General features: G+C 45.7%; 1 protein-coding gene across 8 annotated transcripts in view; it reads right to left on the minus strand.

The window, feature by feature from the left end:
- The window catches only part of KCNMA1 (potassium calcium-activated channel subfamily M alpha 1), a 747,639-nt gene that overhangs the window by 201,756 nt on the left and 518,208 nt on the right, over positions 1–27,675 (minus strand). For 7 of the 8 annotated variants that reach the window (XM_089897739.1, XM_030764574.2, XM_030764569.2 and 4 more), the window contains exons 10-12: positions 6,252–6,362; positions 3,633–3,738; positions 1,816–1,898 (exon numbers count right to left, since the gene is read on the minus strand). In XM_089897739.1, coding sequence (XP_089753865.1) covers positions 1,816–1,898; positions 3,633–3,738; positions 6,252–6,362 — 300 coding nt within the window. Of the gene's footprint in view, positions 1–1,815; positions 1,899–3,632; positions 3,739–6,251; positions 6,363–27,559; positions 27,652–27,675 lie in introns of all 8 variants that reach the window. The other variant, XM_089897742.1, reaches the window with a different exon arrangement.

The following is a 27,675-nucleotide window of genomic DNA, read 5'->3' on the forward strand; positions in this document are numbered from 1 at the left end:
AACTTCCCTACCCTCTGTCTCAGGTAAATTCACAGGACACAGTAAACCAAGCTGTAGGGAGAGGGGAATCTTGGTCTAGACCCAAAGTATAGCTGTTTGCAGTTAGGCAAGAGTTCCTGGGAATCTAGTGGGAGTGAAATGTTTCCTCTTGGTTCATCTCTTCTCCAGAAGGTTCTCTTTATTACCTCCTCCTCCTGCAATTTATGCTGCAGGAGAGAAGAATCCAAAAGGGTTTTCACTAAGTGGAGCAAAATATCTTAACTTTGTAGTCATTTCATAGTCCCAAGATGTCTGGAATATGGGTCTATACAAAGAACAAAAATGGAACAGTTTTCTCCTGAAATAAGAACAGAATAAGCAGCAGGAGTTGGCCAGAGAACGGCCTCAGGTGGGCCCTGCGCGTTTACGAGAAAGGCGCTGGGCAGTGTTTTCCAAAGAGCGACCCCCCCCCCCACCTCCCCCAGCCCTGCCAGGAGATGTTCTGTAAAAAAAAAAAATAAAAAAAAAAAAAAGGAGGGGGAGGGGGCCTGTAGTCAAATAGGTTTGAGAAAGTCTCTCTAGAACATTATCTTAGAAATTTGTATTAGTATTCAAAGCACTAAGGAGGCAGTCAGGGAAGAAAACTATTTCAGGGGACTTCCCTGGTGGTACAGTGGTTGGGAATCTGCCTGCCAAGGCAGGGGACACGGGTTCGAACCCTGGTCCAGGAAGATCCCACATGCCGCGGAGTAACTGAGCCCGCGCACCACAACTACTGAGCCCACGCGCCTAGAGCCCGTGCTCCGTGACAAGAGAAGCCACTGCAGTGAGAAGCCCGCGCACCGCAACGAAGAGTAGCCCCTGCTCGCCGCAACTAGAGAAAGCCCGCGCGCAGCAACGAAGACCCAACGCAGCCCAAAATAAATAAATAAAGTAATTAAAACAAAAACAAACTATTTCATTTGGGGAAACTGGTCGAAACAAGCTGATTGGTTAACAATCCCCTCTTTGTGGGAAATATTCATCTATGTGTGCCACAGACACACTCGGAAAGCTCTAACCTGGGGTTCCTCAACCTTGGCACTATTGACATTCGGGGCCGGCTAATTCTCTGCTGTGGGGGGCAGTCCTGTGTACTGTAGGATGTTGAGCAGTAACTCCGGCCTCTACCCAGCAGACATGAGCAGCACCGTCCCCTAACTATGACAAACAAGAACATCTCCAGCTATTCCAAACTGTCTCCCGGGAGCCAAATCGTTTACAGTTCAGATTTCCCAGGCCCACTCCCCCTCAGGGAACATGGTACCTTAGTTCAGGCCTGCTCCCAATGAAATCTATCTTTCCTTCGCTAGTCCTCCACCCCAAGGCTGGCTGTGAGTCCCAGAGCCCCTATCTTTTTTTTTTCTTTGCGGTACACGGGCCTCTCACTGTTGTGGCCTCTACCGTTGCGGAGCACAGGCTCCGGACGCGCAGGCTCAGCGGCCATGGCTCACGGGCCCAGCCGCTCCGCGGCATGTGAGATCGTCCCGGACCGGGGCACGAACCCGCATCCCCTGCATCGGCAGGCGGACTCTCAACCACTGCGCCACCAGGGAAGCCCAGAGCTCCTATCTTTTAAGGATGAGCTTTCAGTTAATGAGGCCTTGTGTCATTACCCTCTGTACCCACCACAGCCTCAGTTCCCCACCCTGCCTTAGGCCTATGCAGATGGCTAGTTGTAGGGTGGCTAATGAGGAAAGAAGGTCCCACAGAGACAGTGCTCTGCAGAGGACCCAACAGGATAGTGAGTGGCCAGACAGTACCCAGCCCAGAGCCTTCCCGCCTCCCCGAGCTTACCGCATGATGTTGGAGGCATCTTCAGCGTCGGGGTCTGCGCAGTACTTATTGGCAAGGATGAGGCACGCATCTGCTGACTCTATCTAAGACACCAAAAGGAAAATCACACAACACGAACATATAAATAGCCATGCTTGGTTGCAGTCTCTCTCTGTTGATGGCTCTGGGGGAACCTGGTGCTTTGCAAGGAAAGAAAAAAGCAGTAATTCTGAGAGATTACAGTTTTTGTCAAAAGTGTAGGTTGCAAGTTCTTGTTATGATATAAACATTTCATCTTGTTGCCGTTGGAGGGGACAATGTGTACCTTGGTAACTACACTTCTCATTCTGCATAGCCTTTTACACGTAAGCTTTCTGGATTTCTTGAGATAACAATAAAGTAAGCCTTTCGATCCCCTCTCCACCTCCTTTCCCCACCATCTGCACCATCATTCTAACTTTTCCAGTCAGGAAATGGCGTTAGGGGGGCTAAACCTCTTCTCTCAGGCTACCCAGTTAACTGAGTCATTGGGGATTCAGAAATGTAGAGTCCAAAGTCCTTCACCTAACCTTTTTTCACATCTTAACCGTGAAATAAGAGGAAATGAGAGCCCTAACTCAGACAACAGCTCAGTACTGTTTAGTATCCAATAAGCATTCAGATATTCAAAAGACAACGAATCTACGTGTATGAAATGATGTTACAGATGACCTCGAAATACAACCTACTGCCTTATCGAAACATGTGCCAACAGAGACTTATTCCTTTGAGGGGATGAGGAGTTGTGCAAAGAACTGCTTGCATCTAAATCAGGTCCACGGACAGTAACTATTTTCCCCAAGTTCCCATAAGATTCCACATTAGACATAACTCGGATCAGGTCTGGATAATATTAACAGGACTCTGTAAGCATAAGAGTTCCCATTCTGGCTGAGGTCTGTCCTACTTGGGATGTTGTACTTATAACAGACCATTCTTGCATTTGGTGGGAAGCCATGGTTTCCTCCATGGTATGTCACAAATTGTCTCTAGTTTTCCTTCTTTCATAAAGTAAAGAATTTACCCAAATCCTTTTGGCTTATTCACGTTTGCCAATTACATTATTTACTGCATTATGTGGTGACCACAGTAAGCATTTAGATGTCAGTGGATTCAAAATATTAATCTATCTCCACTGGCGTGCAAATATTGAACGTGCTTACAAAATCTATGTGAAATGGGTAAAGTAGCAGATGCCATTCTGCTGTATCCCTTTCCCTTATAAGCCTTAGGTGTGCTTTATAAGAAGGTTCTAACTTAGTAGGTTCTAGAAAGAAAGATTAGCCCATTACCAAGTGCTATCAGATACCTGAGTGTTTAGTTTTGCACCTTTAGTCCTTGGTGAGGAAAAAAGGAAGCTCAAAATGTGTTACGGCTTGGGTAAACTTTATTTTATAGTGTATCCTCAATGTTTCTTTCTGATGTAAATAACAGATTTCAGAGCTACACTGAGTCCAATTTAAGTATTCAAAATGGGAATTACTTGATCGTTATGTTATATATTGAGTCCATACAACTGGTCTACTTCCTTTAGCAGTGCTAATATTGAGGCAACCAGCGATGTCTAGCATGTTATGTACAACAAGTCCACATGTGGAATGCTTACAGGTGGTCCACCGTGTGCCGGCAGAACAAAGTCCTGGGACCAGTGCAAGGGTGATACCAAGGTTGGTAGTATCTGATTTATCTCATTAGGGGTATGGAGGTGACTCTTGGCCACCCTGGGACGCATGTCCCTTCACCACAGAGTCACACCCCCCCAGATGGAGTAAAAGCAGAAGTCACTTCTTCCTTCTTACCTTGACTCTCGCAAGATCGTGTGGATTGAGGACTGAACCCTGATAAAATTCCACCTGAGTAAAATGTCGTTTGAACAGAGCTTCAAGCTCCAGGTTAGGGGAAATGCTGGGCAGGGAGAGAAAAAGCAGCCATTAATATAACAGACTCAGGTATTCAGCCTCCATGACCTCCCTTCCCTCCAATTTTCACAGAGAGAGACATGGGAAAAAGGTTTTCACCTTCAAAGCAGCCCCTTTCTGGCCATAAATAAGAGGCTCACACTCAAGAGAAGTAAAACCCCAGCCCAACTGAAAACCAAAACCAGTACGAAGTTAAAATGGAGAGGTTCATAACCTTTACAGAGTCTGAGGCCTATGGGGCAAAATGTCTTCAACTTCATGATGAATGGAATCCCTATTTTATGAATGGAGAAGCTGAGGCTGTGACATCAGGGATTAGCCAAAAGTCTTCCTGGCAGGGCCTCCTGCCGCTCCTTCCATCAAAAGCCTTTTCCCTGCTTCTCCACCTCATGGACTTTTCACTCCCCAGGGCCTGGATCAAAAAAACGTCACTTCTGAGCAGCCATACACAGAGCTAATCCACTCTCAGTATCGCTCTTGATTCAGCATGTGTACACCATTCATCATTCTTGGTGCTGAGCTACACCGCCATCTTTCCCGTTGCAGGGCAACGATTAAAACACTGGTTGACCTGTTCATTCATTTATTATTTCTGCAGAGATGAAAAATACCTACTCTCTGTTAGCTACTGTGCCTACTAGGTGCCAAGAACCTACTAGGTGCCAAGGACTGAGTTAATCAACCCTTGCCTAACATTTATGTAGTACTCAGTAATGATAACAACCGCTAATGTTCTTGAGCATTTACTATGTGGCAGCTACCATCCTAAGCACTTGACAAGTATTAACTCATTTAAACCTCAAAAACAACTCTACAGGAAGGTATGTTATTAACCCAAAGCTTTGAGAGGTTAATTAACTGGGCCATGGACGACAAGGCTGACACTGATAGATGCTGGGGTCCTAGCAATTGAAGCAGTAACAGCCAGCCTGTTGATTCAGACTAAGGCAGTGGGTGAGAGAAGAGCAGCTGCCTGTGCAAATTCAACCAGTCCTCCAGATCCATGACAAGTCAGTCCTCCTTCAGGAAGCCTGCCTGCCCTGGAAATACAAGGAGTGGTGGTCTCTCCCCGATACAGATGCCCCGTGTGATTCTGCCACTTGATTAAACTGACATCAGTCCGTTACTAGAGGATCCGTGTTGTGCTCCAATTGCTGCACATGTGCTCATCTTGACATGCCAAACCAAGATGAGGGCAGAACCTATACAAATGCTTGAACCTTCCAGATGCTCAGCAGAGGATGGGCCCCACAGCTGGCCATCGGTGGCTAAGCAGTTAATTGGATCTGTGGGTTCTGCTCCTGTGCCCGTGGCCTGGCTGGTCTTTTCAGAACTTGGATAAGTCAGTGCTAAGAGGAAAAATGCTGGTGCTCAGACATGGTCAGTTTCATATTCACAAATGCCGAAAGGAAGGAGATGCACCGGATAGCTACAGGAAAGTCAACCTCAGTGGGATCTCAGAGCAGGACTGAGTCCTGGGTGGTCAACCCCACATGGAGCCAACACCAACATGTGAGCTTTGTCCCTTGGCAACATGGGGCTAAGACTGGCCCCCTTGATAGCCCCATCTCCATAAAAGAAGAGGGTGCCACCCACGTCAACATGCCTGTGTCCCCCAACTCTCCATCCCTGTTATGGACTACCTTTTACCTAAAAGGGGATCAGGCAAAGAACTTGCTTTCCTCACCTGTAAAACAAACTTGATAAGACCTACCTCCTAAGTACATTGGGCAGCCTAATGTATTTTCTCTCTCATGATAACAGCTAACATTTATTGAGCACTTACTGTGTGCCTGATTCTGCTCTGTATACTTGGAATGGATTACTTCTTTTCATTCTCAAAATAGCCCAAGAAACCATTGTGATCTCCCCATCTTATGGATGTGGAAACTGAGGCTCAGGGAGGTGAACTTGTTCAGTACTTGGTTGAGTCAGGATTCAGACTGAACTCTGAGTCAAGCATGTACTCTTACTCCCTCTGTTGATTTCAGGAGAGGCTGTGGTGACCGGCACTGTGTCCTACACCGAAGGTTCCTAGGAACGACAGTTGTTGTTGTTACTGTTGCTATTACCCTGTACCCTGCTTCCTCTTACGTCTCTGTCTTGCTTGGTCACTATGCCAGTCCTGCACTCATAAAGAATCTACACCATACAGCTAATCATCCACACCAGACACTGTGGACACACCTGGATCACATAGATCCAGACAGCTGAGGGGACAGTACTGACGTGTTTGACCCATAATGAACCCCACTGTTACTTGCCAGAATTGCTTCCACAGAGACAGATACTGCTCTTAGTCACTGAACGAGTGCGTTGCTTCCTTTCCATCGGTTTCAGAACACCCTCTCCAATGAGCCCAGCAGGGATCGTGGCTGATTCAACTCTGCCCTGCCCCCCGAATGCCGCCCTCACATCACCCCTCCTCCAGACACTTGAGGAGTCCCCCTAGAGGTGCCTGGTTGGGTGGAGGGTCTAGAAACAGCAGGGGCCTCTTACTTGTGAAGAAAGACAATCTCCACGTTGACATCATCCCGGTCCTTGTGTAGAAAGTCCTTCAGGAAGTTGGAAACGCTCTCCAGCGTGATGTGTCCACAGACCACAATGTGCCTGCATGGGAGAGGCCAGTTAGATGAGGCCAGCCCAGCGATGCCCCGGCACCCACCCGCGGCTAGACAGAAGCAGCGCACAGCTGCAGGGAAGCATTCGTCTCCCCCCAAGGAGGCTCAGTAAAGCCCAGCTCCCCTCCCCAGAGGGCAGTGAGGCAAAGCAGCGGGGCTGGAAGGTGCTCAGAGACTCTTTGACAGAAGACCATATGGCTTCTCACCTGATGCTGCACAAAATCCTATTAAAAGCCCAGCCGTTCGGCCAAGTGGTTTTATGCATTTAACAATAAGTGACATTATGCTTGAGCTTAAACGCTGCATTATCAAGTCCCTTGCGGATTCATATCTCTCCCTTTCTGCCCACAAAGCGTCCTCCCGGGAGATTTACCGAATGAGTCTTGGTTTATGACACAGAGCTTATCAGGTAATGAGATAACAAATCTTGTTGAAATGATGATTTTGTGTGTAAGAAAGCGGACTTTTATCAGGGTGGCTAATGTGCAGCTTGACACATTATGGGCTCTGCTGGCCGTAAGCACTAAAAAGGAAATTTTGCACTTTTCCGCCATAACTCCTCTGACAACGGGGGCATGTAACACTTTACAGTAAGTGAGCATTACTCAGGGCTAAATGGGGGTGGGACACCTATGGAATCTGAGATCGTGCCGCAGGCAGGCTGTGCATCCCCAGGCAGCTGCTTCCTTAGGGTGCCTGCGATTTCTACGAGAAACAAAGGAATTTACCTCAGGATGGGGAGAAAAGCTAGGAAGGGATGATGAAGACGGAATTGTCTGCTTTTATTTCGGGGTGGTTTGGACTTCTGTTTCTGGAGATGGTAACTCCCCCTGAGGAGATGAGCCCATGGAAGGAAGAACAGTCTCCCCAACATCTGTGGGCTCCTGGACCAATCTGACTTTGACACTGGGCTATACTATGGCCACTTATACTTATCACATGTGATGCTTAGTCAGGAGGAAGCTCTTTGGTGCAAGAGTTAGCCCCGTGACTGGCTGTGGAGATAAAACCTCCTGGCTTCTACTAAAGAGACTGTAGCAAAAGGCTCAGCCCAGATCCCTGTGCCCCTCAGGCTGACAGTGACAGAGGCTGACTGCCTGGCTGGGCTGTGAGGCACGGGCAGGTGGTGAGCATGAAGCACGGTAATTTTGCGGGGAAATTTAGAATGGCCAGGCCCCTTGCACTTCATAATTGCTCTGTGCACATTCCAATAAGGCAGAAAAGCTCATTGGCTGGAGGCGGCTCCTAAGAGAAGGCAGCGATGATTGCTTATGCGATGTTCCATTAGATGCCATTACAAGAGCCTGCCCTTTTCGGTGTAATTTGGTGCTTGACTAAGTGTGCGAGAATAATGCAGTAAACTCATTGGTGAAAAGATAATGATGCAGAACAAAGAGTAAATCAATAATATGCATGATGCAGTTAATAATATCACCATTATGGACTGTTATCGTTACGGTGCTGCACTTAGCGATCGGGCAAGTGGAGGCCCTTGGAGGGGGGATCGTGGAATGTCAATGGGCTCCCTCAGAAGAGACGTTTTAATATAATCACTTTGTTCTCAAGCCAGTACCTACTAGGTTAAGGGAGGTCCCTTGGCCACTGATTCAAATTTTATGCCCCCAAACCCGTATGACTAAGTTCCTTCTGAAACACACAGTATGTATGTCAGAATACACGACGTAAGTTGAACAACTGGACTATAAACATTTTCATCAGGTCGTATCTTAAACTGCTTCTTGTGGCGAACGTGCATTTATGGGACAAAACAGGCTGCAAGCGAGTATGCATGTTCTGAATAAGACTTCTGGTTCTGAACTGGCCAAGTATGTTCAGAAAGTGGTTGAATCTCCCTCCTGATATCTGACCTCTCCACAAATGACAGTGGGGCTTTTGGGGGGCAATTCTAACGCTTTCTGCTTACAAACTTCCGTCATGGAGAACAAGGCCAGCATGAATCCAATGTATGGGCACCTCAGCAGGACAGATATGTGACTGGAACTCTTCCCGAAAGTAAGCCAGATTTCATTCCCTGCTCTGCCACCAAGGATGTGTGTGATCCTGGGCAAGCTACTTATCCCCACTCAATTGAAGAGGGAGCTGAGAGGTTAATACTACCCATCCAGCCGCCTGCACCAGGCATTGCAGAGCTCAAAGTTCTATACCAGCATAAGCCTGGTTATCATTCAGAGCTAGACTCAAATCAATGATAGGTCCAGGGAAATGCCAGAACATTCAACCTTCCTATCCTGTATGCAAAGAACTGAATGAACATCTGCCAGCATTCCCTTTTCCTCCTCTGAGCTCATCCATCTCCAGGACAGATGTGTGGGAAGCAGAGGGGAAGGAGATGAGTCCACCCTCTTACCCTTGAATCAAAGATTCAGCCAGCTGATTTATTCAGCCTTAGAAAGAGACAGGGTTCTCTTAGTTGAAAATGTGCTGGGTACACATAAAATATATTCTAATGCAATCAATATTATCCCTTAAGCCTTTAATTAGCTTTCACTTCTCTTAAGAAGTAGACAAATGTTGGCAGGAGAGGGGAGAAAAAAAGGATTGACTTTTCTAATTTGGTGCTAGCTGTCCAATACCATTCCAGACAATTGAAAATATATATCTTTAAGCTACAGCGTGATTTCTGAGGTGGAGAGCAGTCTTTATCAAAAAGGAAGAAAAAAATCTTCCTTCAACATAACTGCTATTTTTGCTCAGAAAAAGCGAGAGTGATTGAAAGCAGACTGCCTTTTTGCCCAAGAAGAGTTATTAAGTACACTATCATGGCAACCTTGGAGAACCCATATTGTTCCAATCTGTCCTCTATCTGATTTGAAGATTTACGGCTTCCTCCTTTTGTGCCAATAATCATTTCCCTCCATTTTGTTTTCCGTACAGTGGAAGCTATCAAGGAGCCCACATATTGAAAATGTTTGAACGCAGTTAGAAGAGATGGATGGAGAGAAGCTGCCTCTCTAAATTAGCATCTGCATTAGAAGATCTGCTCCCACCAGCCCGTATCTGAGGGATCACTAGGGGCCCTGCAGGAGTGCAAGGGATGGATGGTGAAACGGGAAATGTTATTTTCCAGAAATATTTTCAGGACTTTTGAAAATTCCATGGGCAATAGTTTGAAGAAAGCTGTTATTGCTGGGAGAAGAGAAGCAGAATTTCTCACATCTTCAGTGATTGAAAATATAATTGAAAATACTCTAAGATTGAGAGCAGGGTGTACCCTCCTTGGAAGCAGAGTGATGGCTGTTCACGGTGCATGATTTGAGAAATGCCAAAAAGATCTTCATCTAAAATTCTCTCTGTCGGGTTCCTTGACACCTACAAATCTACCATGTGAGATTCATACTTTGATAGCCCTGGGGTAGCTCAGCTCAGACACTAAATAACCAAATAGTCTTGGACAAGGTACCAATTCTGCATCTTACAACTATAATGTCAGAGTCTCTGAGGGGCTGGAGCTAGTACCTGATTCATGAGGTTATCTTGAGGATTTGTTTAAACAGATAATACATGGAAAGGGCCTAGTAAAGAGTCTGGGCCATTTTAAGAATGATTAAATGGTAGGATTCATGTGATATCTGTAAATCAGGATGTAACAGATATGAAGTGCTCTATGGCTCCTGGAGTCTCTCTCACCTGATCCTCAAACAACCCTGTTGCTACTATCTGTATCTTTTCAAATAACCTCTCTGAACCTCAATTTCCTTAAGTCATGTGCCTGACGTCCCACAGCAGGTAAAGTGACTTGCCCAGCATATGATCCAGGTGTCAGCCTCTAACTCTCACAAAGACAAAGGTGATGAAATGGAGAGAGCAGAGGTTTGGGTATTTCAGCTTCCGCTCCTTCACGACAGACAGGGCTGGGCCAACAAAAGGTCCTCTCGGACACATGGTGGAGGAGACGTCGGAGGGTCCTCCCTGGGCCAGGAGAGAGGCCCTGACTTAAAGCATCACCACTTTGTGGTATCACGGGATTCTAGCTGCGTCTAATCAGCCAGGCCAGCGAGCTCAAGACAGCAAAGGCTGAGTGACAACAAACTCTAGACCAAGTTTTGAACTGAAGCCACCCAATTTGGCAAGACAAAGGGCTGCAAGGGGATATAAATGTCCATTTTAGACATTTTATGCCATGTCCAGCCCAAGGTTCCAGAAGACAACAAAAAGCTAAAAGATTCACTGACAACAGAGAATATTTAGGAAAGTTAGCTATGAAGGGCTCTAACGTTCTTCCCATCTGCGGCTCTGGACTTGAACGTTTTTAGACTACCAGCAATCTTAATGATGGGTGTCTACAGGGCCTGGCCACTCAAGTGTGTGAAGACGGCCAACAAACCTAAATCCTTAACCATTCCTGATGTGATGGTCTTTCTGGTTTTTAAAGTTTTCTCAAGTCCTGTGAACAACTCTTTCTTGGGATAAACTAATTTTAATGGCTTGGATTAAAAGATCCAACTCAGATACGTGAGGAACCATCTTAAACACCAAAATAGTAGCCGATGGCATTCTGCGGGAAGGAGTTTACTCATCCAGCGTAAGCAAGCACGCCTGGTCTGGGTAAGGGCCAGAATCATGGGATGGATCGGATTAGGAGTGGGTAACACTAGTGTACCATGGAGCAGGCTTGGCATCAAGGGGGCTGAGTGTGACTTAATCAGAATAAGAATAACGCTTGACTATTACAAACTCTATCAGCTTCCCCAGAAAGCTGCCAGCTGCTTATTTCATGGCTACGTCTTCACTAAATACACACTGGTGTGCCCCTCCCATTATTAACCATCTCCACTGCCAGAAGGAAGCCCTGCACAGTATCCTCATTCTGTCTACACCTTTCTTGGAGATGGGCCAGGGATGCCAGAATGCCCCAGTTGAGTTGGAACTTCAGTTTCAGAACTCAATTCCACTGGTGTCTTTGAGAATGGATCACTCAGGGGACCTGACTTATAGCAGGAGGCATAAGAGGACAGAGTGGGGTCTCCCAGACAAAGCTTCCCAAGGTTCCAGCAAATGAGGCATCCAGAGATCCACTGAGGTGGAGTGTAGCTCAATGAGAATATCTACACACTTTTAAAGAGACTCCGGTAATGTTTCTTAAAGCCAGTGGCCTTTGAAAAAGTGCCAATGATAGGCTTCCTTCCACGTTCTCACGTTTTTCTTAGTATCAGGACGGCCCTTGGTGTATGTTTAGTCTAGTACCTGCATTATTTTGATATGGAAACAGAGGTTCAGAGATCAGTGCAAGGTGAATGCCAGAGCATGGGCAGACCTACCCCCTCGGTTTGATGTCTTCTAAACTGAAGCAGCTGGTGCCCCTGAAAGGAGCCTGGGCTAGGAACCAGGAGGCTGGGGCGGGGGGTGGGGGGTGGGGGGTTGTCCTGTGTGACCCGGGGCCAGTCACTAGAAAATGAAGAGGCGCAGACTGACGGGGCTGCACCCACAGATGCTGCTGAATCCTCTCTCGGCGTTCCAGTTCTCTGTCCCCACCCTAATCCATGCCATCCCATCTTCTCTAGACATCTGCAATAGCTTCTTAATTCGGTCCCCTGTTTACTCCCCTCCCCCCCGCCAAAAAAAAGAAAGCTGAAGAGTGAGGACTGAGGCAAATTCGACTGCATCACGTCCCACGAGGGCAGGGAGGTCTCAGATCTCTCTTTAGCTGAGCCTCACTCTAGGAAGACAATGTAAAATGCACAGCTCTGGGCTGTTTATTTTTAAAGATACTATATCCATCTTTACTGGAACAAGTATAAAGAACTTAAAAAACCCATAGCTATCCTGTCACAATAAATCATACAGAGTAAATTGAAAATCCTATACAGCTTTCCCTGAATACATTGCGCTCACTTTGTCAAAGAGGTAGATGAAATGTGGCATATATTGATCTAGATGCCTCTGTAAAACTATAATATTTATATCAAATACATATGCTAGAATCTTGTCTGTCCCTCTGCCGAGCCTTCTAATCATGCTTTCCCCGTCCTACCTCTCACTCCCAGCGCCTCCCACTATTGGAAATTGTATCTGATGGGAATGCATTTTAAGAAGGACCTGTCAGCGGAATTCAACAGCATTTTATCACATAGAAAGCAGGGCAGGGGTGACAAAAGACCCCACGACCCAAATCACACAGTGGTCCGTCCTCAAAGTTCACGCTGCCCCTCCTAGGTTGAACTGAAGCCATTCAGGGTCTACATAACGCTCTCTCCAAGACTCTGTCTCTCATGCAAGCTGAGATTCAGGAAGGTTCTGGGCTTTACGTTCTGTCTCACCTGGTAGTGCTTTTTGTGGCTGCTTCATCAGGCAGCTTCCCCCGATTTGGGGAAGGACCTTTAGAGCAACAGTTACCCAGGTTTTCCCTTTAAGGCTCATGACCCCACTGCCCAAAGGAAGAAGGTTAATCCTACTCCTGCCTCCCCACTGCCGCTGGTAGCAAGCGCCCGTCCCAAAGGAACTGCCTTCCGCGTGGGGTGACTGTCGTCAGCAAACAAAAGCTAACTCCAGGCTGTGTGGGCCCCGTGCTTCCATGCCACCCTGAGGCCTAGCTCAGGACCCCCAAAACTTGCTGGGCTTTCAAGAACTGTCTAGTGACCAGTGGAATAGTTGGCGAAGTGTGCCTGGCTTGGACACCCTATGTCATAGGAAGTGTAGAAGAAATTTTAGTTAGTTAACTGCAAGCCTGCAGATCATTGGCTGATTCTGCCACCTCCGATCTACCACCGTGTCTCGTTTGTGAGAGGACAGTCCATGTAAAGAGGACAAAAATGAAAACAAAACAATTGTGAGCGTCTATGGAGCTCATGATCCCAAACCCTGGTTTTAACTACTTCCTGTTAAAACAGGTGAAAAAACAAAAGCAAGCCAACAACAACAACGGAAACAAAACCAAGGAGGTTCGGAGATAATTGTCTACCCAGGGCCCACATCTAGTACCTTGCTAACTGCAAAGGAAGAAGATGTCTTTTCCCTCCTAGTGAGGAAGAGGATAAAGTAATCATCTCATCCAGCTGTCAACAGAGCTATGCTGGAGGAGACAGGCTGTTTAGCTGTTGCCCTAAATGGGGGCAGAGCTGAGCAAATAGATCCCAACAGTGCGGCAAAGGCACCTCTGTAAAACAGAGCCCCAAGGTCAGAGGACAGACTACTGATAGCCCCAACAGAGAACACTGGGACGTCCCGACAAGACCAGAGCTTTCTGCATGAAGAGAGTGTATCTCATCCTAGGCAGACAGTCAGGACCTAAACCACACAGAGGGATCTGTATCTGCACCTCCACCATCCCAAGTCACAATTAGACCTCCATAACCACGCCAGGCACGAGGAATGATCACACACCTTTTGTAGCTTGTTGCCTAAAAGGAACCTCAGTCCAAGTCTTAAAAATAAATACTGAGAACCTCAGAGCAGGAGACGTTGGCTGTATTTACCAGTCCAGCATGTACCCTCCTTTCAACAGCACCTCATTTTTTGGGAAAAATTAAAATAGTTTAAATTTTTAAATGATGTCAAAGAGAGTTTAGGGTTTATAAATTAATTAATTTTTGATCTTTCCTCATTGGATTTGGCTATAGGAAGAGACTGCAGTTACCTAAATGTACAGATTCGTAAAATTAGGTGCTAGATATGTTTTGGACACACACACATATATACACACACACAACTTTTTTTTTTTTTTTTTTGACAATGTCTTCAAAGTACTTGCAAAGAAAAATGCATTGATCAGGACCACGGTGAGGGCCCAGCGCTCTGGTTGTCTACAATGGCGTCCGTGATAAGATTAAGCAAAAACCTAAACCTTGGCCTGGGGAAAGGATGGGGGAGAGGTGTGAGAAGAGGACATGCAGATAAGCCCTGTTTCTGCTGCTTGTGCACGTAATTAAGAAGCCGCCCCTCATCTGGAGCACGGGCTCTGTCCAACCTAAAGAATAGCACCTCATTTTTAATTTGGGGAACCACCCGTCCCCAATCCGATGTAGTCTTGGGACCTTTAACCATGGTTCCCTGCCCAAACTAGGCCAACCAGAGCTTTTCAATCTTAAATGAAGGGACGCTAAGTTAACGGTGGGAACTGACTGATCCTGATGGTGAAACCCTGTAAGGACTTTCTCTGAATTGCTGCCTGTTGGATCCTAGGGCTGCTTTTCTAGCTAATCTCTGTCCTTTCCGGGATCTTCAGCTTTCCTCTGAATGCCATAAGATACTCTAACCTCCCAAAAAGAAAATTCCTTTTCTGCTGAAGTCAGCAAGAATCAGTTTCTGTTGCCTATACCCAAAGAATCCTAACTGTAGCATTTGTTTACTTTAACTTTAGCTTCTCAATGAATTCTCACAATAACCCAGTATGCAGGTTTTATCACCACTATTTTGTTTTTTTTTTCTCCTCCTTCCTTCCTTCCTGGAAGAGGACTCACACAGCCTCTTAAGTAAGCAATTCCATAATGGCCCCACTTCTCACAAATTACACCGGTTCTTCCTTGTGTCTCTCCCCAACACCCTCCCTCACTCCTCTGCATTTTATCCATCCACTACTGCAGGGCTCGGTGACCTTTGGCCATTTTTAAGTAAGCCAATCTTTCTTTGACCAGTTTCTTCCTATCCTAGGTGCTTCTCTGCTCTTACAGAGAAATCCAGGCACTGAACAGCACTTTCCTCTATTCAGATCAAATCAGATTTGCCTGTTTCTACTTGGTAATGATGCTTCTGAACAGAGGCACCAAGTGGAGAGAGTATGGAGGCAAAAGTCAGCTACACCCTTTGGGGATGAAGGTGGAACAGAGGGAGAATGAGTCCAGGCAAAGAAATGGTCCTTAATTTTCCCTTGTAGAGGGGAGGTATTCTAGCTTTGATGTGCAAAGTGAGTCCCACCTCTTTCCTGAACACCCCTGGTAAATAATGCATCATGGCCCTAGAACATATGCTGCTGGGATTGACTCTCCCATAACAACAATCAAGTTGACACATCCTGGCCTCGTTCCCCAGCCACACCCAAGGGTGTTGCCCCAGCTAGCATATGTTGCTAGCCATCCACTTTGAGTAGACCCCAACACATTAAGCCTCCATCTGGGAGCCTCCACACATGAGTGCTAGGAGGATTCTACCAGTTCCAGAGCTTGCTAAGGCATAAGATGCCACAGAAGGACTTTGTCAGATATGGAAAGGATTGGAACTCAGGGTGGCAGCAGCAGTTCCCCTACCTCCCAAATCTTTTCACACCCCTCTTTCACTGGGTCCATCGTTAGACCCATAGGTTTTTAGATGCACAAGTCACCCCACTGTTACCTCTGCCCTAACTACTCTAACGGGTACATTTAACAATGTGAATTATCAACTTGCTTTCAGGAGCATTCCCTCTAAAATGCCTGTAGCCTTCATGATTCTTTTATACCTTCATTATTTTATTGAACAAAGTTCCTGCCAAAAGAGCATTTCACGGGGACGATGCTCCTCTGTCATCGAGCTTCTGTTTATTATATGTGCTGCCGGAGCGAGCACCACCCAGCTTCTGTTTATCGGCTACTGGCTCCTTGGATGGCTCTGATTGGTCAAGTCTCAGATAAGCTCCAAGAGAGCAAGAATCACATTTTCTTGTTCATCCTTTGAACCACAGCACCTAGCAGAGCGCCTGGACCATAACAGGGCTCAAATAATTGTTAGTTGAGCAAATACGTTGGGATAGGAGCTTTCCTAGATCTGTTCTATATACTAGCTGGCATTTGCCTTTGAGGTCAGTGGCTAAGGCCATAAAACCTCTCACAAGATGGGCACGCATCTATCTCTGAACATGTGTCCTTACTGAGAAGGTATAGTGGGGGAGATAAGATTGTTTTTACTGACAAGTGGTACCCACATTTGGAGCAGCCCCTGTGGTTTTGGGGGTGGGAGCAGGTCATTGTTTCCCAATACCAGTAACAGACGTGGAGGTACAGAATCAAGTTTCCATGGGTTTCACGTTGCATGAGCCTCTAAAGGTTTTTTTTAATAAAAAGAGCCACCGGACTTGGCCAGTTAGAAAGTTTCCTGGTTTATTTTCAGTGTATCATGGCAGCATCAGTGGGATGAACACCAGATCTACTGGGAACCACTGTGCACGACTCTGGAAAGACTTCTATGAGAATGGATGACACAGCCGGAAGACAGAAACCACGGGGCAACAACACAACCTGCCTGGTTGTGTTTGTTCTTTACATTCAGAATCTACCCAGGAAGCATTCACCCAATCAAATGTGACGTTAAGCAGAAAGAATCTTCAGGGATTATAATTAGAAAAGTCACATTCAGAGTTCTTTTTCTTTAACGAAGAAAGAATATTTGAGAATGAAAGTCTAAGTCTGAATATGACTTTATTTTTTAAGGTACACAGTTCATCTCCCACCTACCTTTCTATTCTTGTTTTCAGAATAGCTGGAACATTTTGATAAGCGTGTGGAAGGGAAGAGAGACAGCAGAAAAGTGTGGAGGGGGTGGGGGGGGGAGGGAGACAGCCTTCATTCCATTAGTATTATCAGGAGATTGATTTAATATGCACCCAAGTCTCTCCAAATAGAGCTTCAAGTTTAAAAAGGACTGAAGATCCAAAGCAGAGGCAAAGAGAGAAGTGCCCACATCCACAGCCACCAAGACCCCTCGCATTGGAAAGGGATACCTGGCACTTTACATTACACAATACAGCACCTAACGACACTTGCTTCTGGTATCTGCCCCTTGGTACTGAATTCCAGAAGTAGTCGAGGGGTCATTTTTCCAAAGTATTAGGGCAATCTCACTTTTTTTTCTTCCCCCAAAAGTTTAATGCTAATCAAACCAGAATGCCTAATCACTCCAAGATGGCCTGTCAACTTGAATTATCTGTTTGTCTTCCTATTTACTCTGTCTGTCTGTCTACAGTTCTTCATATCTCTGTGAAGATCAGTTATTGGGGCCTGTGTTTCCTTCTGACTAGAATGGCTACCAGATGATCCTTCCTGGTGATATGTTGATGATTTGCTAATTTATGGCTTTTAAAATCTAGGAATCTGAAAACCTTGCTGAGAGTTCAGGCTGGGAATCACGTGGACCCCGCGAGGAGAGGGCTGAATGGCTTACTTGTCAAGGGATCGAAGTTTGTATAAAATGCAAAGCTTCAGTGACATTTCAACCAGAGGGATGTCTGTGATGCAGAAATCATAAATGGCATCTTATAGGGACCATGCCTTCCCAGGAGCAGCACAGGCCGCGGTGGAGGGGGAGGGAGTGTGGCCCGAGCTACACGTGTGTGGGAAAGGAAAGGACATGGGGCTCAGCCCATGAATTAACCCCACGTCCTCTTCCCAAGCACTGGGGTCAGGCCTTCTCAGAAAGAGTAGAGAAAGAAGTGTTATTGTAGGGAGACTGTGACCTCTGGGAACCAAGTGGGGAGGTTTACACAAGCTCTGAGTTTGAACTCCCCGACCACTTTGGTGGCCAAATAATGTAACACATAGCTCAAGACAGATGTGGTGTACTTGGAGATCTTTATGGGTGTGTAGAAATACATTTATCCCCAGTGTCTGGCGTGTTGCAAGCACTCAATAAACACACGTGGACTAGATGAAGATGAAGCAAGACTCACGTTAGTTCTCTTTGGGGGCAGGAAATGGACTACGGGGGTAGATTAAAGGAGTCTTTGTAAAGAAATAATCCCTGTTCTGGTGCAGCAGACTGTTTAAGATTCCAATTCTTTTTTTAAACAGTGGTCTAGAACCAGGTGGGCAAAACCTGAGTGGTGGAGAAAATGGAATTTCCTGTTGATACAAGACAGCCAGGCAGGAGGGAAGAGAATGTGGTCTCGAAAAAGAACAAAGGATGCGGAGGGAGATGAAGGGCTTATTTCACATCAGAGGAAAGACACAAAATTAAATGACCTGATAATCAGGAAGCAGGGAAGGGAAGCAGGATGTCCTCTCCTGGTAAGTCAGCGGATAACACTACTGCAGGCAAACTAGGCCTGAGAGAGAAATGATATTTTAAGACATAGTTTCTTGGAGGCAGAACTAAAGACCGATGGTTTCAGGAGGGGCTCCCGTAATACGAATTTTAAAACCTAGGGTGTTAGCTCCCCTTCGCCTAGGCGGCAACAGAAGCTGGGGTAGGTGGCTGTTGAACAGGTTGTAACAGCCCTTCCTCCGAGGTGTCACCTCTCTGGACCACTTTACCCCTGTAAATAATCCGTTTTGCTCTATAACAGCATCTTAGGTCTTTTTCGTTTGGGCCACACGTATTAAAATCTGTACTTGGCATTTTCTTTAGCCCTACCCTTGCCATTGTCTGTCAGTGCCACTGCCATTGCTCCCCGGAGACTGTAACCTCCACGTGACAGGTGCCGTGTGTCACTTGCTCACCACTGAATCTCTGGCACCCAACACCACCCAGCAACCTGCCCGACACGTGGTACTGGCTGAATGTCTGCAGCCACAACGAGTGAACCAGCGAAGGTGATAACAGGAGTGGAGAGTGCGGCAGGTAACTGTGCTCTCTGTTCTTTCTTGAAATTTTGTTCTGAATTATTGAATGCTTTGTAAGACATGAGCACTGACATTGAGGCACATGATAAAGCACTCTGGTTCATTTTTAAATGGAAAAGCATGATGAAGTCTGCCCACCTCTACAGCTTTAAGGCTGCGTCGTACAACCCTGAGGCCACACCTGAGGTTGAAGATTGACCGCCCAAACTCCCTCCTGAAGGACTCAGCCTCCTGAGGGTTAAAAGCTGAGGTTCCCACTCAAAGCTATGAAATAAAGCCAGGGAGTGTATGCAGCTCGCCCAAGACTTTCCAGGAGGGACATCTGCTACTCTAGTTCTCACTGACCATTAAGAAACCACCATCAAAGAAATGCCCTGAGCTGTGCAGACCAGCTGGGGAAGTGAAGGACCCAGGTGGATACTGTCTGCCTGGGCAGAGGATGCTCTTCTCCAGACGATAAGCAGGTAGGCTCTGCCCAGGAGGGAGCCCAAGCCTGGCAGATCACTACAATCCACCATGGCTGGTCCCCTAGGAAATGACCTCCCCAGGAAGGGGAGGAACTTGTTGAAACCCACAAATAAGGCACAAATTTCATTTTGGTCAATGATCTGTCTGTCCATCCTGGAGAGCCCCTCATTGTTAGACATGTTCAAGAGGTAAATACACTTCCAGTCTAATCAAATGAGAAAAATCAGGAAGAAATGGTTTGGCCCGTCTCCACATTTTTGTCCTTGACGCTGAGGCCAGGCTCCTTAGAGGCACTAGGTAAGCAGAAGGGGGAGAGAGGCCCAAAGTGATGCTCGTGGTACCTTTCTCTTCCTGGTCATTGTGTGTGCAATGTTCTGGCCCTACTGTGGGTAGAGGTGGAGGAAAGGATACAATGATAGGATCATGGAGTTTAGAGCAGAGAAGGGTCTCAAGAGATGATTTAGAGAAGCAGCATGGCCCAGTGGAGCAGACTGCCCCTGGGTTCAAATCCCAGATCAACCCTTTACTAGCTGTGCGACGTCAGGCAAGTCACTGCAAATGGAGATGAGAGTAATACCTTCCTCACATGGTTGCCACGAGGATGGGGAAGGATGCAAGCGTTTGTAGATATAATTTGTAGTAATTATTACTGTCATAGAAGGCAGTCCCAGGGCTTGGGGTATATAGATTCATGTTCTCATTTCCAGAAGTATGTGGCACTCCTCGGTCTATATAAGGAGGAGGTCTAAGGGAAGCCACGGCATTTACATTGCACTGTTTTGCTCTAAAACAATCTTAGGTCGTTTTTGTCTTTGCCACACAGCTTTCAAGACAGCTTTCTTGAACTGGAGCTAGAGCCAGGTTAGTCTGTGACAACTATTCCCCTACCATAAGAGGGGGGCAGACTCCTCATGCCGCTGGGGGATCTTCCTCCTAGTAAGTTACATTCAGCTTCCCATCCCCCTTTCCCTACTCCTTGTTCTCAACTGTCCATCTCTCTCTCTGTGTCCTCCTAGCACTTGGCTACCAGGAATCAGTAGCATAATCCAAACCCACCCATCCTCCCCTCTCCCAAACACCTGGCCTGGGACTCCCTCAGTTTCGGGCCCCAGGAGCCCGTCATGGGAAGTATAATGTCTGGATGGCTCCCCAGCCCAGCTGCCTCTGACAAGGGGGTTAGGGCAGATGGATTCCTCTCTCTGGCCGATTATTTTCTATGGCCCTTGGCCACGTGACCTAGGACCACGATCTTGTCAGTTCTCATACACGAGCTAGGAGTGCACTGAGTCACAAGCAGAGAAGAAACCTCTGGGGGAAACGGCAGGGGCTGTGGGAAGAAGAAGAGGGAGCTGGGACCCCAAAGGGCATGGGAGCCTCACCCCTCCACTCCCCCACCTCTGAGCAGCTTGGAGCTTACAGGAAGGGAAGGAGGCGGAGGCAGTGGCCTCGAGAGGCAGGCTGGGCTTCAGGAGAGCTACTCTTCTGAGTAAGATCTGAGGTCTCAGCCCAAGAGACTCACTGTCCCCGAGACCTCCGACTCAGAGAGACTGCCTGCCTTGACACTGATTGGACCTTTGGTTATCAACACCCAAGTCCCTATCTCATGAGCCCCCTGCCACATAATGGATAAACTAAAGAAGGACTCACACACATCTCCCCACACCTACTGTTGGCTCTAGGCGTCCTGTGGGAGGTCAGGTGAGGAGTGTTGATGAGAACATTGGCGTGAGCCTCTGTGGGCCCTGGGTGCCGTGTCGCTGGTGAGGATGCTCTGGGGATGCTACGTGAAGTGTTTACGTTATGTCAAACACACAGATTAGAACTGAAAATGAGGTGCCAACGAAATCTTCATATTCTCCAATATCCTGAAATTGGGTGTAGCGTGAACAAAACCCCGAGGTTCTCTACCTAAATTTTTCTTTACTTTAAATAATCTTTGAGTTTCCAAGTCGTGTGTCTCCTCAGCTTTGGGTTACACGTTACCTTGAGTTCTCTGACAAGTTAATGCATCGTTAGAGAGGTTATTTCTGAGCAAAATGTGCACACGTAAACAAATCCCTTAACTATGTATATGTTTTAATTACTTTCTGGGCCTCCATCTGATGAAATCTCAGGGAGAAAAGATACACGTACGTGTGTCCATGGGTATAGCACATATATTTATGCACACACAAAAACACGGGGCGAAGTGCGCTATTTTAAGAGTCTGAACTCTATCTTTCAAAAAAGTTTAGCTGCTTTCCTTTTGCAAATGCATTTAATTTTATCTGGAAACTTTTTGACATTAGAAATAGAACAACTGTAGTTTCTCATTACGTTTGCTGCCAGAATCCATGCTTGGTTGCTCAACTAAAGACCTTATATTGCTAATTACTACCACATGCCCGTATCCCAAGCGAAAGAAAACTTATTGATTCTGACAGCCCATTCTCTCAACACTGAATTCCAAATGAAAACTCAAATTTTGGCCAAACATAACATTTCATCAATCTTGTTCTACTGACTGGAAAAACAACATCAAACAAAGGGTGCTAATGGCCCTTTATTACCGTTCCTTTCCCAGGCTTATATTTTCTGATGAAAGATCTAAGTGACCAAAGGGCTTCTTTAAACTACTTAGTAATTAGCTTTTGAACCAGGAAACAATGCGTAAAGTAAAGTGAACAGTCCCGGTGCTGATGACAGAACGTACGTTCTGTCCACAGGGTCAGAGGACCTCGGAGACCCAGAGTGAACATTAAAAGCGAAGTGTGCATTTTCATAAAGGGAGAAGAAAAAAGAGAGAGAGAGAGAGAGAGAGAGAGAGAGAGAGAGAGAACCAGGCTAAAACCGGTGATAAAAGATGCTGATGGAGTCAGAACAAAAGCTGCTGGAAGTCTGTGATCTCTAGCCGTCAGCACGCGGGGGGTTTGAGTGGAGCTGCCAAGGCCAAGGGACAACCGGATGGGACTGGAGCGGGTGAGGGGCCGTGGGTCTCAGGGCCTCCTCTGGGTCACCCGTCAACAAAAGGCACCAGCCAGCAGGCCCACCCACACTGGACTATGGCAGCTATTTTGGAGAAAAAACAAAATGTACGTGGAGTGAGAGTCAGGAAATATTTTCAACGTTGACGTCAAGGCAATTGATTTTATTGACTTCTTCAGGGGCAGTGAGTGAGAGGGGAAGGCTGGCTGAGACAGTGGGGTGGGGAGGCCATAAAGGCAACCTGAGCCCTCGGAATGCCTTCTGCTTTATGGAGACCTGTCCGCACCTTCGAGGCAAAACGAACCGAGAAGCTGTTTTCCTCTTGGCACAGAAAAAATGAACAATGGAAATCTCTGGACTTATTTGGCCTTTTGGATCCAACCAATGGCCCAGAAATCGGAACAGCTTGGTTCTCATCTCATCCAGGGCTGTTATAATAATAGGAGGAGGATGGCCCCATCAGAGGGAAGGTGGGGAAACTTGCTGCCTCCACGGAAAAGACGCCCACTGGCCTCCTCTTGCCCACTGGCCTCCGTGCCTTTGAAAGGAAACGGGTGTCCTGTGGGTAGTTCCAGAAAATGAGTCCTTTTTTCCATCTCCTCATTTTCTTTATTTTTTTTTCCAGCTCCTCATTTTCTGAATGGAGGACTGGACACCTGAGCTCGGGATGCAGTGAGATCACTGATGGGAGAGGGGGTTGTTGGCTCCTTCCAATCTGACCGATGGATGGAAATGCGATGCTACTGCTTTTATTTTTCTCTTAAAAAACAAAATAGGCTATTCAAGAGTTCATTTTAAAATGTATGAAATTTAAAAAACAAAAACAAAATCCTAGTTCTGTGATAGGAACTTCTGTGACTGGGAAGGAGAATGATAATTAAAATATCCTGCATCTTTTTCAAATTCTTTTCCCAATTAAGTTGTTACAGAATATTGAGCAGGGTTCCCTGTGCTATACGGTAGGTCCTTGTTGGTTATCCATTTTAAATACAGCAGTGTGTACATGTCAATCCCAAACGCCCTAACTATCTCTCCTCCCACCGCACCCTTCCCCTCTGTTAACCATAAGTTCGTTCTCTAAGTCTGTGAGTCTGTTTCTGTTTTGTAAATAAGTTGAAAAAGAATAGATACATGTATATGTATAACTGAATCACTTTGCTGTACACTGGAAACTAACACAATATTGCTTATCAACTGTACCCCAATATGAATAAAAAGTTAAAAATAAAATCCTAATTCCTTCTACGAGGCCACCATCACCTTGATACCAAAACCAGACAAGGATGTCACAAAGAAAGAAAACTACAGGCCAATATCACTGATGAACATAGATGCAAAAATCCTCAACAAAATACTAGCAAACAGAATCCAACAGCACATTAAAAGGATCATACACCATGATCAAGTGGGGTTTATTCCAGGAATGCAAGGATTCTTCAATATACGCAAATCTATCAATGTGATAAACCATATTAACAAATTGAAGGAGAAAAACCATATGATCATCTCAAAAGATGCAGAGAAAGCTTTCGACAAAATTCAACACCCATTTATGATAAAAACCCTGCAGAAAGTAGGCATAGAGGGAACTTTCCTCAACATAATAAAGGCCATATATGACAAGCCCACAGCAAACATCATCCTCAACGGTGAAAAACTGAAAGCATTTCCACTAAGATCAGGAACAAGACAAGGTTGCCCACTCTCACCACTATTATTCAACATAGTTTTGGAAGTTTTAGCCACAGCAATCAGAGAAGAAAAGGAAATAAAAGCAATCCAAATCGGAAAAGAAGAAGTAAAGCTGTCACTGTTTGCAGATGACATGATACTATACATAGAGAATCCTAAAGATGCTACCAGAAAACTACTAGAGCTAATCAATGAATTTGGTAAAGTAGCAGGATACAAAGTTAATGCACAGAAATCTCTGGCATTCCTATATACTAATGATGAAAAATCTGAAAGTGAAATCAAGAAAACACTCCCATTTACCATTGCAACAAAAAGAATAAAATATCTAGGAATAAACCTACCTAAGGAGACAAAAGACCTGTATGCAGAAAATTATAAGACACTGATGAAAGAAATTAAAGATGATACAAATAGATGGAGAGATATACCATGTTCTTGGATGGGAAGAATCAACATTGTGAAAATGACTCTACTACCCAAAGCAATCTACAGATTCAATGCAATCCCTATCAAACTACCACTGGCATTTTTCACAGAACTAGAACAAAAAATTTTGCAATTTGTATGGAAACACAAAAGACCCCGAATAGCCAAAGCAATCTTGAGAACGAAAAAAGGAGCTGGAGGAATCAGGCTCCCTGACTTCAGACTATACTACAAAGCTACAGTAATCAAGACAGTATGGTACTGGCACAAAAACAGAAAGATAGATCAATGGAACAGGATAGAAAGCCCAGAGATAAACCCACGCACATATGGACACCTTATCTTTGATAAAGGTGGCAGGAATGTACAGTGGAGAAAGGACAGCCTCTTCAATAAATGGTGCTGGGAAAACTGGACAGGTACATGTAAAAGTATGAGATTAGATCACTCCCTAACACCATACACAAAAATAAGCTCAAAATGGATTAAAGACCTCAATGTAAGGCCAGAAACTATCAAACTCTTAGAGGAAAACATAGGCAGAACACTCTATGACATAAATCACAGCAAGATCCTTTCTGACCCACCTCCTAGAGTAATGGAAATAAAAACAAAAATAAACAAATGGGACCTAATGAAACTTCAAAGCTCTTGCACAGCAAAGGAAACCATAAACAAGATGAAAAGACAACCCTCAGAATGGGAGAAAATATTTGCAAATGAAGCAAATGACAAAGGATTAATTTCCAAAATTTACAAGCAGCTCATGCAGCTCAATAACAAAAAAACAAACAACCCAATCCAAAAATGGGCAGAAGACCTAAACAGACATTTCTCCAAAGAAGATATACAGAATGCCAACAAACACATGAAAGAATGCTCAACATCATTAATCATTAGAGAAATGCAAATCAAAACTACAATGAGATATCATCTCACACCAGTCAGAATGGCCATCATCAAAAAATCTACAAACAATAAATGCTGGAGAGGGTGCGGAGAAAAGGGAACACTCTTGCACTGCTGGTGGGAATGTGAATTGGTTCAGCCACTATGGAGAACAGTATGGAGGTTCCTTAAAAAACTACAAATAGAATTACCATATGACCCAGCAATCCCACTACTGGGCATATACCCTGAGAAAACCAAAATTCAAAAAGAGTCATGTACCAAAATGTTCATTGCAGCTCTATTTACAATAGCCCAGAGATGGAAACAACCTAAGCGCCCATCATCGGATGAATGGATAAAGAAGATGTGGCACATATATACAATGGAATATTACTCAGCCTTAAAAAGAAATGAAATTGAGCTATTTGTAATGAGATGGATAGACCTAGAGTCTGTCATACAGAGTGAAGTAAGTCAGAAAGAAAAAGACAAATACCGTATGCTAACACATATATATGGAATTTAAGGGGAAAAAAAAAATGTCATGAAGAACCTAGGGGTAAGACAGGAATAAAGACGCAGACCTACTGGAGAACGGACTTGAGGATATGGGGAGGGGGAAGGGTGAGCTTTGACAGGGCGAGAGAGAGTCATGGACATATACACACTAACAAACGTAGTAAGGTAGACAGCTAGGGGGAAGCAGCCGCAAGGCACAGGGATATTAGCTCGGTGCTTTGTGACAGCCTGGAGGGGTGGGATAGGGAGAGTGGGAGGGAGGGAGACGCAAGAGGGAAGACATATGGGAACATATGTATATGTATAACTGATTCACTTTGTTATAAAGCAGAAACTAACACACCATTGTAAAGCAATTATACCCCAATAAAGATGTTTAAAAAAAAAAAAAAAAAAAAAGAAAAAAATCCTGCATCTTGATCTGGGATGTAGTTCCTGGGTTTGTACATAGGTACAAATTCTTGAGCTGTACATTAAAGATGTGTATATCTTACTGCATGGAAGTTAAAATGAAAGCAAAAACTCAAAAGCAAACAAAGCTGAGTGTCCAAGAAAAAGCTTTAAAAAGAAAACAGTACAGGGACTTCCCTGGTGGCGCAGTGGTTAAGAATCCGCCTGCCAATGCAGGGGACACGGGTTCGAGCCCTGGTCCGGGAAGATCTCACATGCCGTGGAGCAACTAAGCCTGTGCACCCCAACTACTGAGCCTGCGCTCTAGAGCCTGAGAGCCACAACTACTGAGCCCACACGCCACAACTACTGAAGCCCACCTGCCTAGAGCCCGTGCTCTCAAAACAAAGGAAGCCACCACAATGAGAAGCCCGCGCACCGCAAAGAAGAGTAGCCCCCGCTCGCCACAACTAGAGAAAGCCCACGCACAGCAACGAAGACCCAACGCAGCTAAAAATAAATAAATAAATATATTAAAAAAAGAAAGAAAGAAAAATCAAAGAAAACAGTACAGAATGGTTGCTTCCGCCCTGCCTGCCTCCAACCTTCTCCTCTCCAGACGGGAGGACAGAGCAGTCAAGGCCCTGCCATCTACTTAGGAGTAAAACTTGCGGTTGACAACGGACCCACACATTGACACTGATATTGACAAAATGATGCGAGCACAAAATGAAACAGTCCCCAATAAGAAAGCATTCACGAATGGGAAGCCAAACAAAAGATGCATCAGGAAGAGCGTGCCGTGCCCTGACGTACCATAAATATAGTATTTCCTGCCAAGAAGGAATTTCAACTGAGTAATCATTCCCTTTGAGGACTGGTTCCCCGGTGGCCACAGGGCCAAGGTGACCTCGATCTTGCCCTCCTTAGGACTTCCCTGTGAGAGTAGGAGCCCGTGTTACGGCTGCACAAAAACCCCACAGGATGGCATCAGTTTCATCTGAGGGACCGGAATGTAATCCCTCACCTAACGAATATAAAGAATGAGGCAGCTGGGCTTACGTGTTAGGGATGAGAACAGAAAATACGGCCCCAGTTACACATGGACCCCTTCCAGGATACATCTGTCGTGTCTCTTGGAAAGATGTGGGGGGGGAAGAGAGTTGTGAATGGGAACAAGCCTCAGGAGTTGGTCCACGTGTGACAACTTCGTGGGGGTAATTCTGACATCACACCCCACACAGGATGTGGCCCTTCGGGGGGGTGGGGAGGGGCAGGATTCAGGTGCCTCCGCCACAGGGGCTCTGAAAGTCACTCAACCACATCTTTTTTAATGCAACTGACTTACTTTCTGCCTCCATGTTTGTTAAAAGTCCCGCCGAATTTATTCCGATTCAGGATGAGAGCAGCAATTTCGGGCACGTAGCGGGCAAACATTGCCTACATGCATGAAACAAAGAAACG

The sequence above is a fragment of the Delphinapterus leucas genome, chromosome 16 (genome assembly GCF_059928025.1).
Source record: "Delphinapterus leucas isolate spDelLeu-1000000601 "Yukka" chromosome 16, BTC_Dleu_Yukka2, whole genome shotgun sequence".
NCBI lineage: Eukaryota > Metazoa > Chordata > Mammalia > Artiodactyla > Monodontidae > Delphinapterus > Delphinapterus leucas.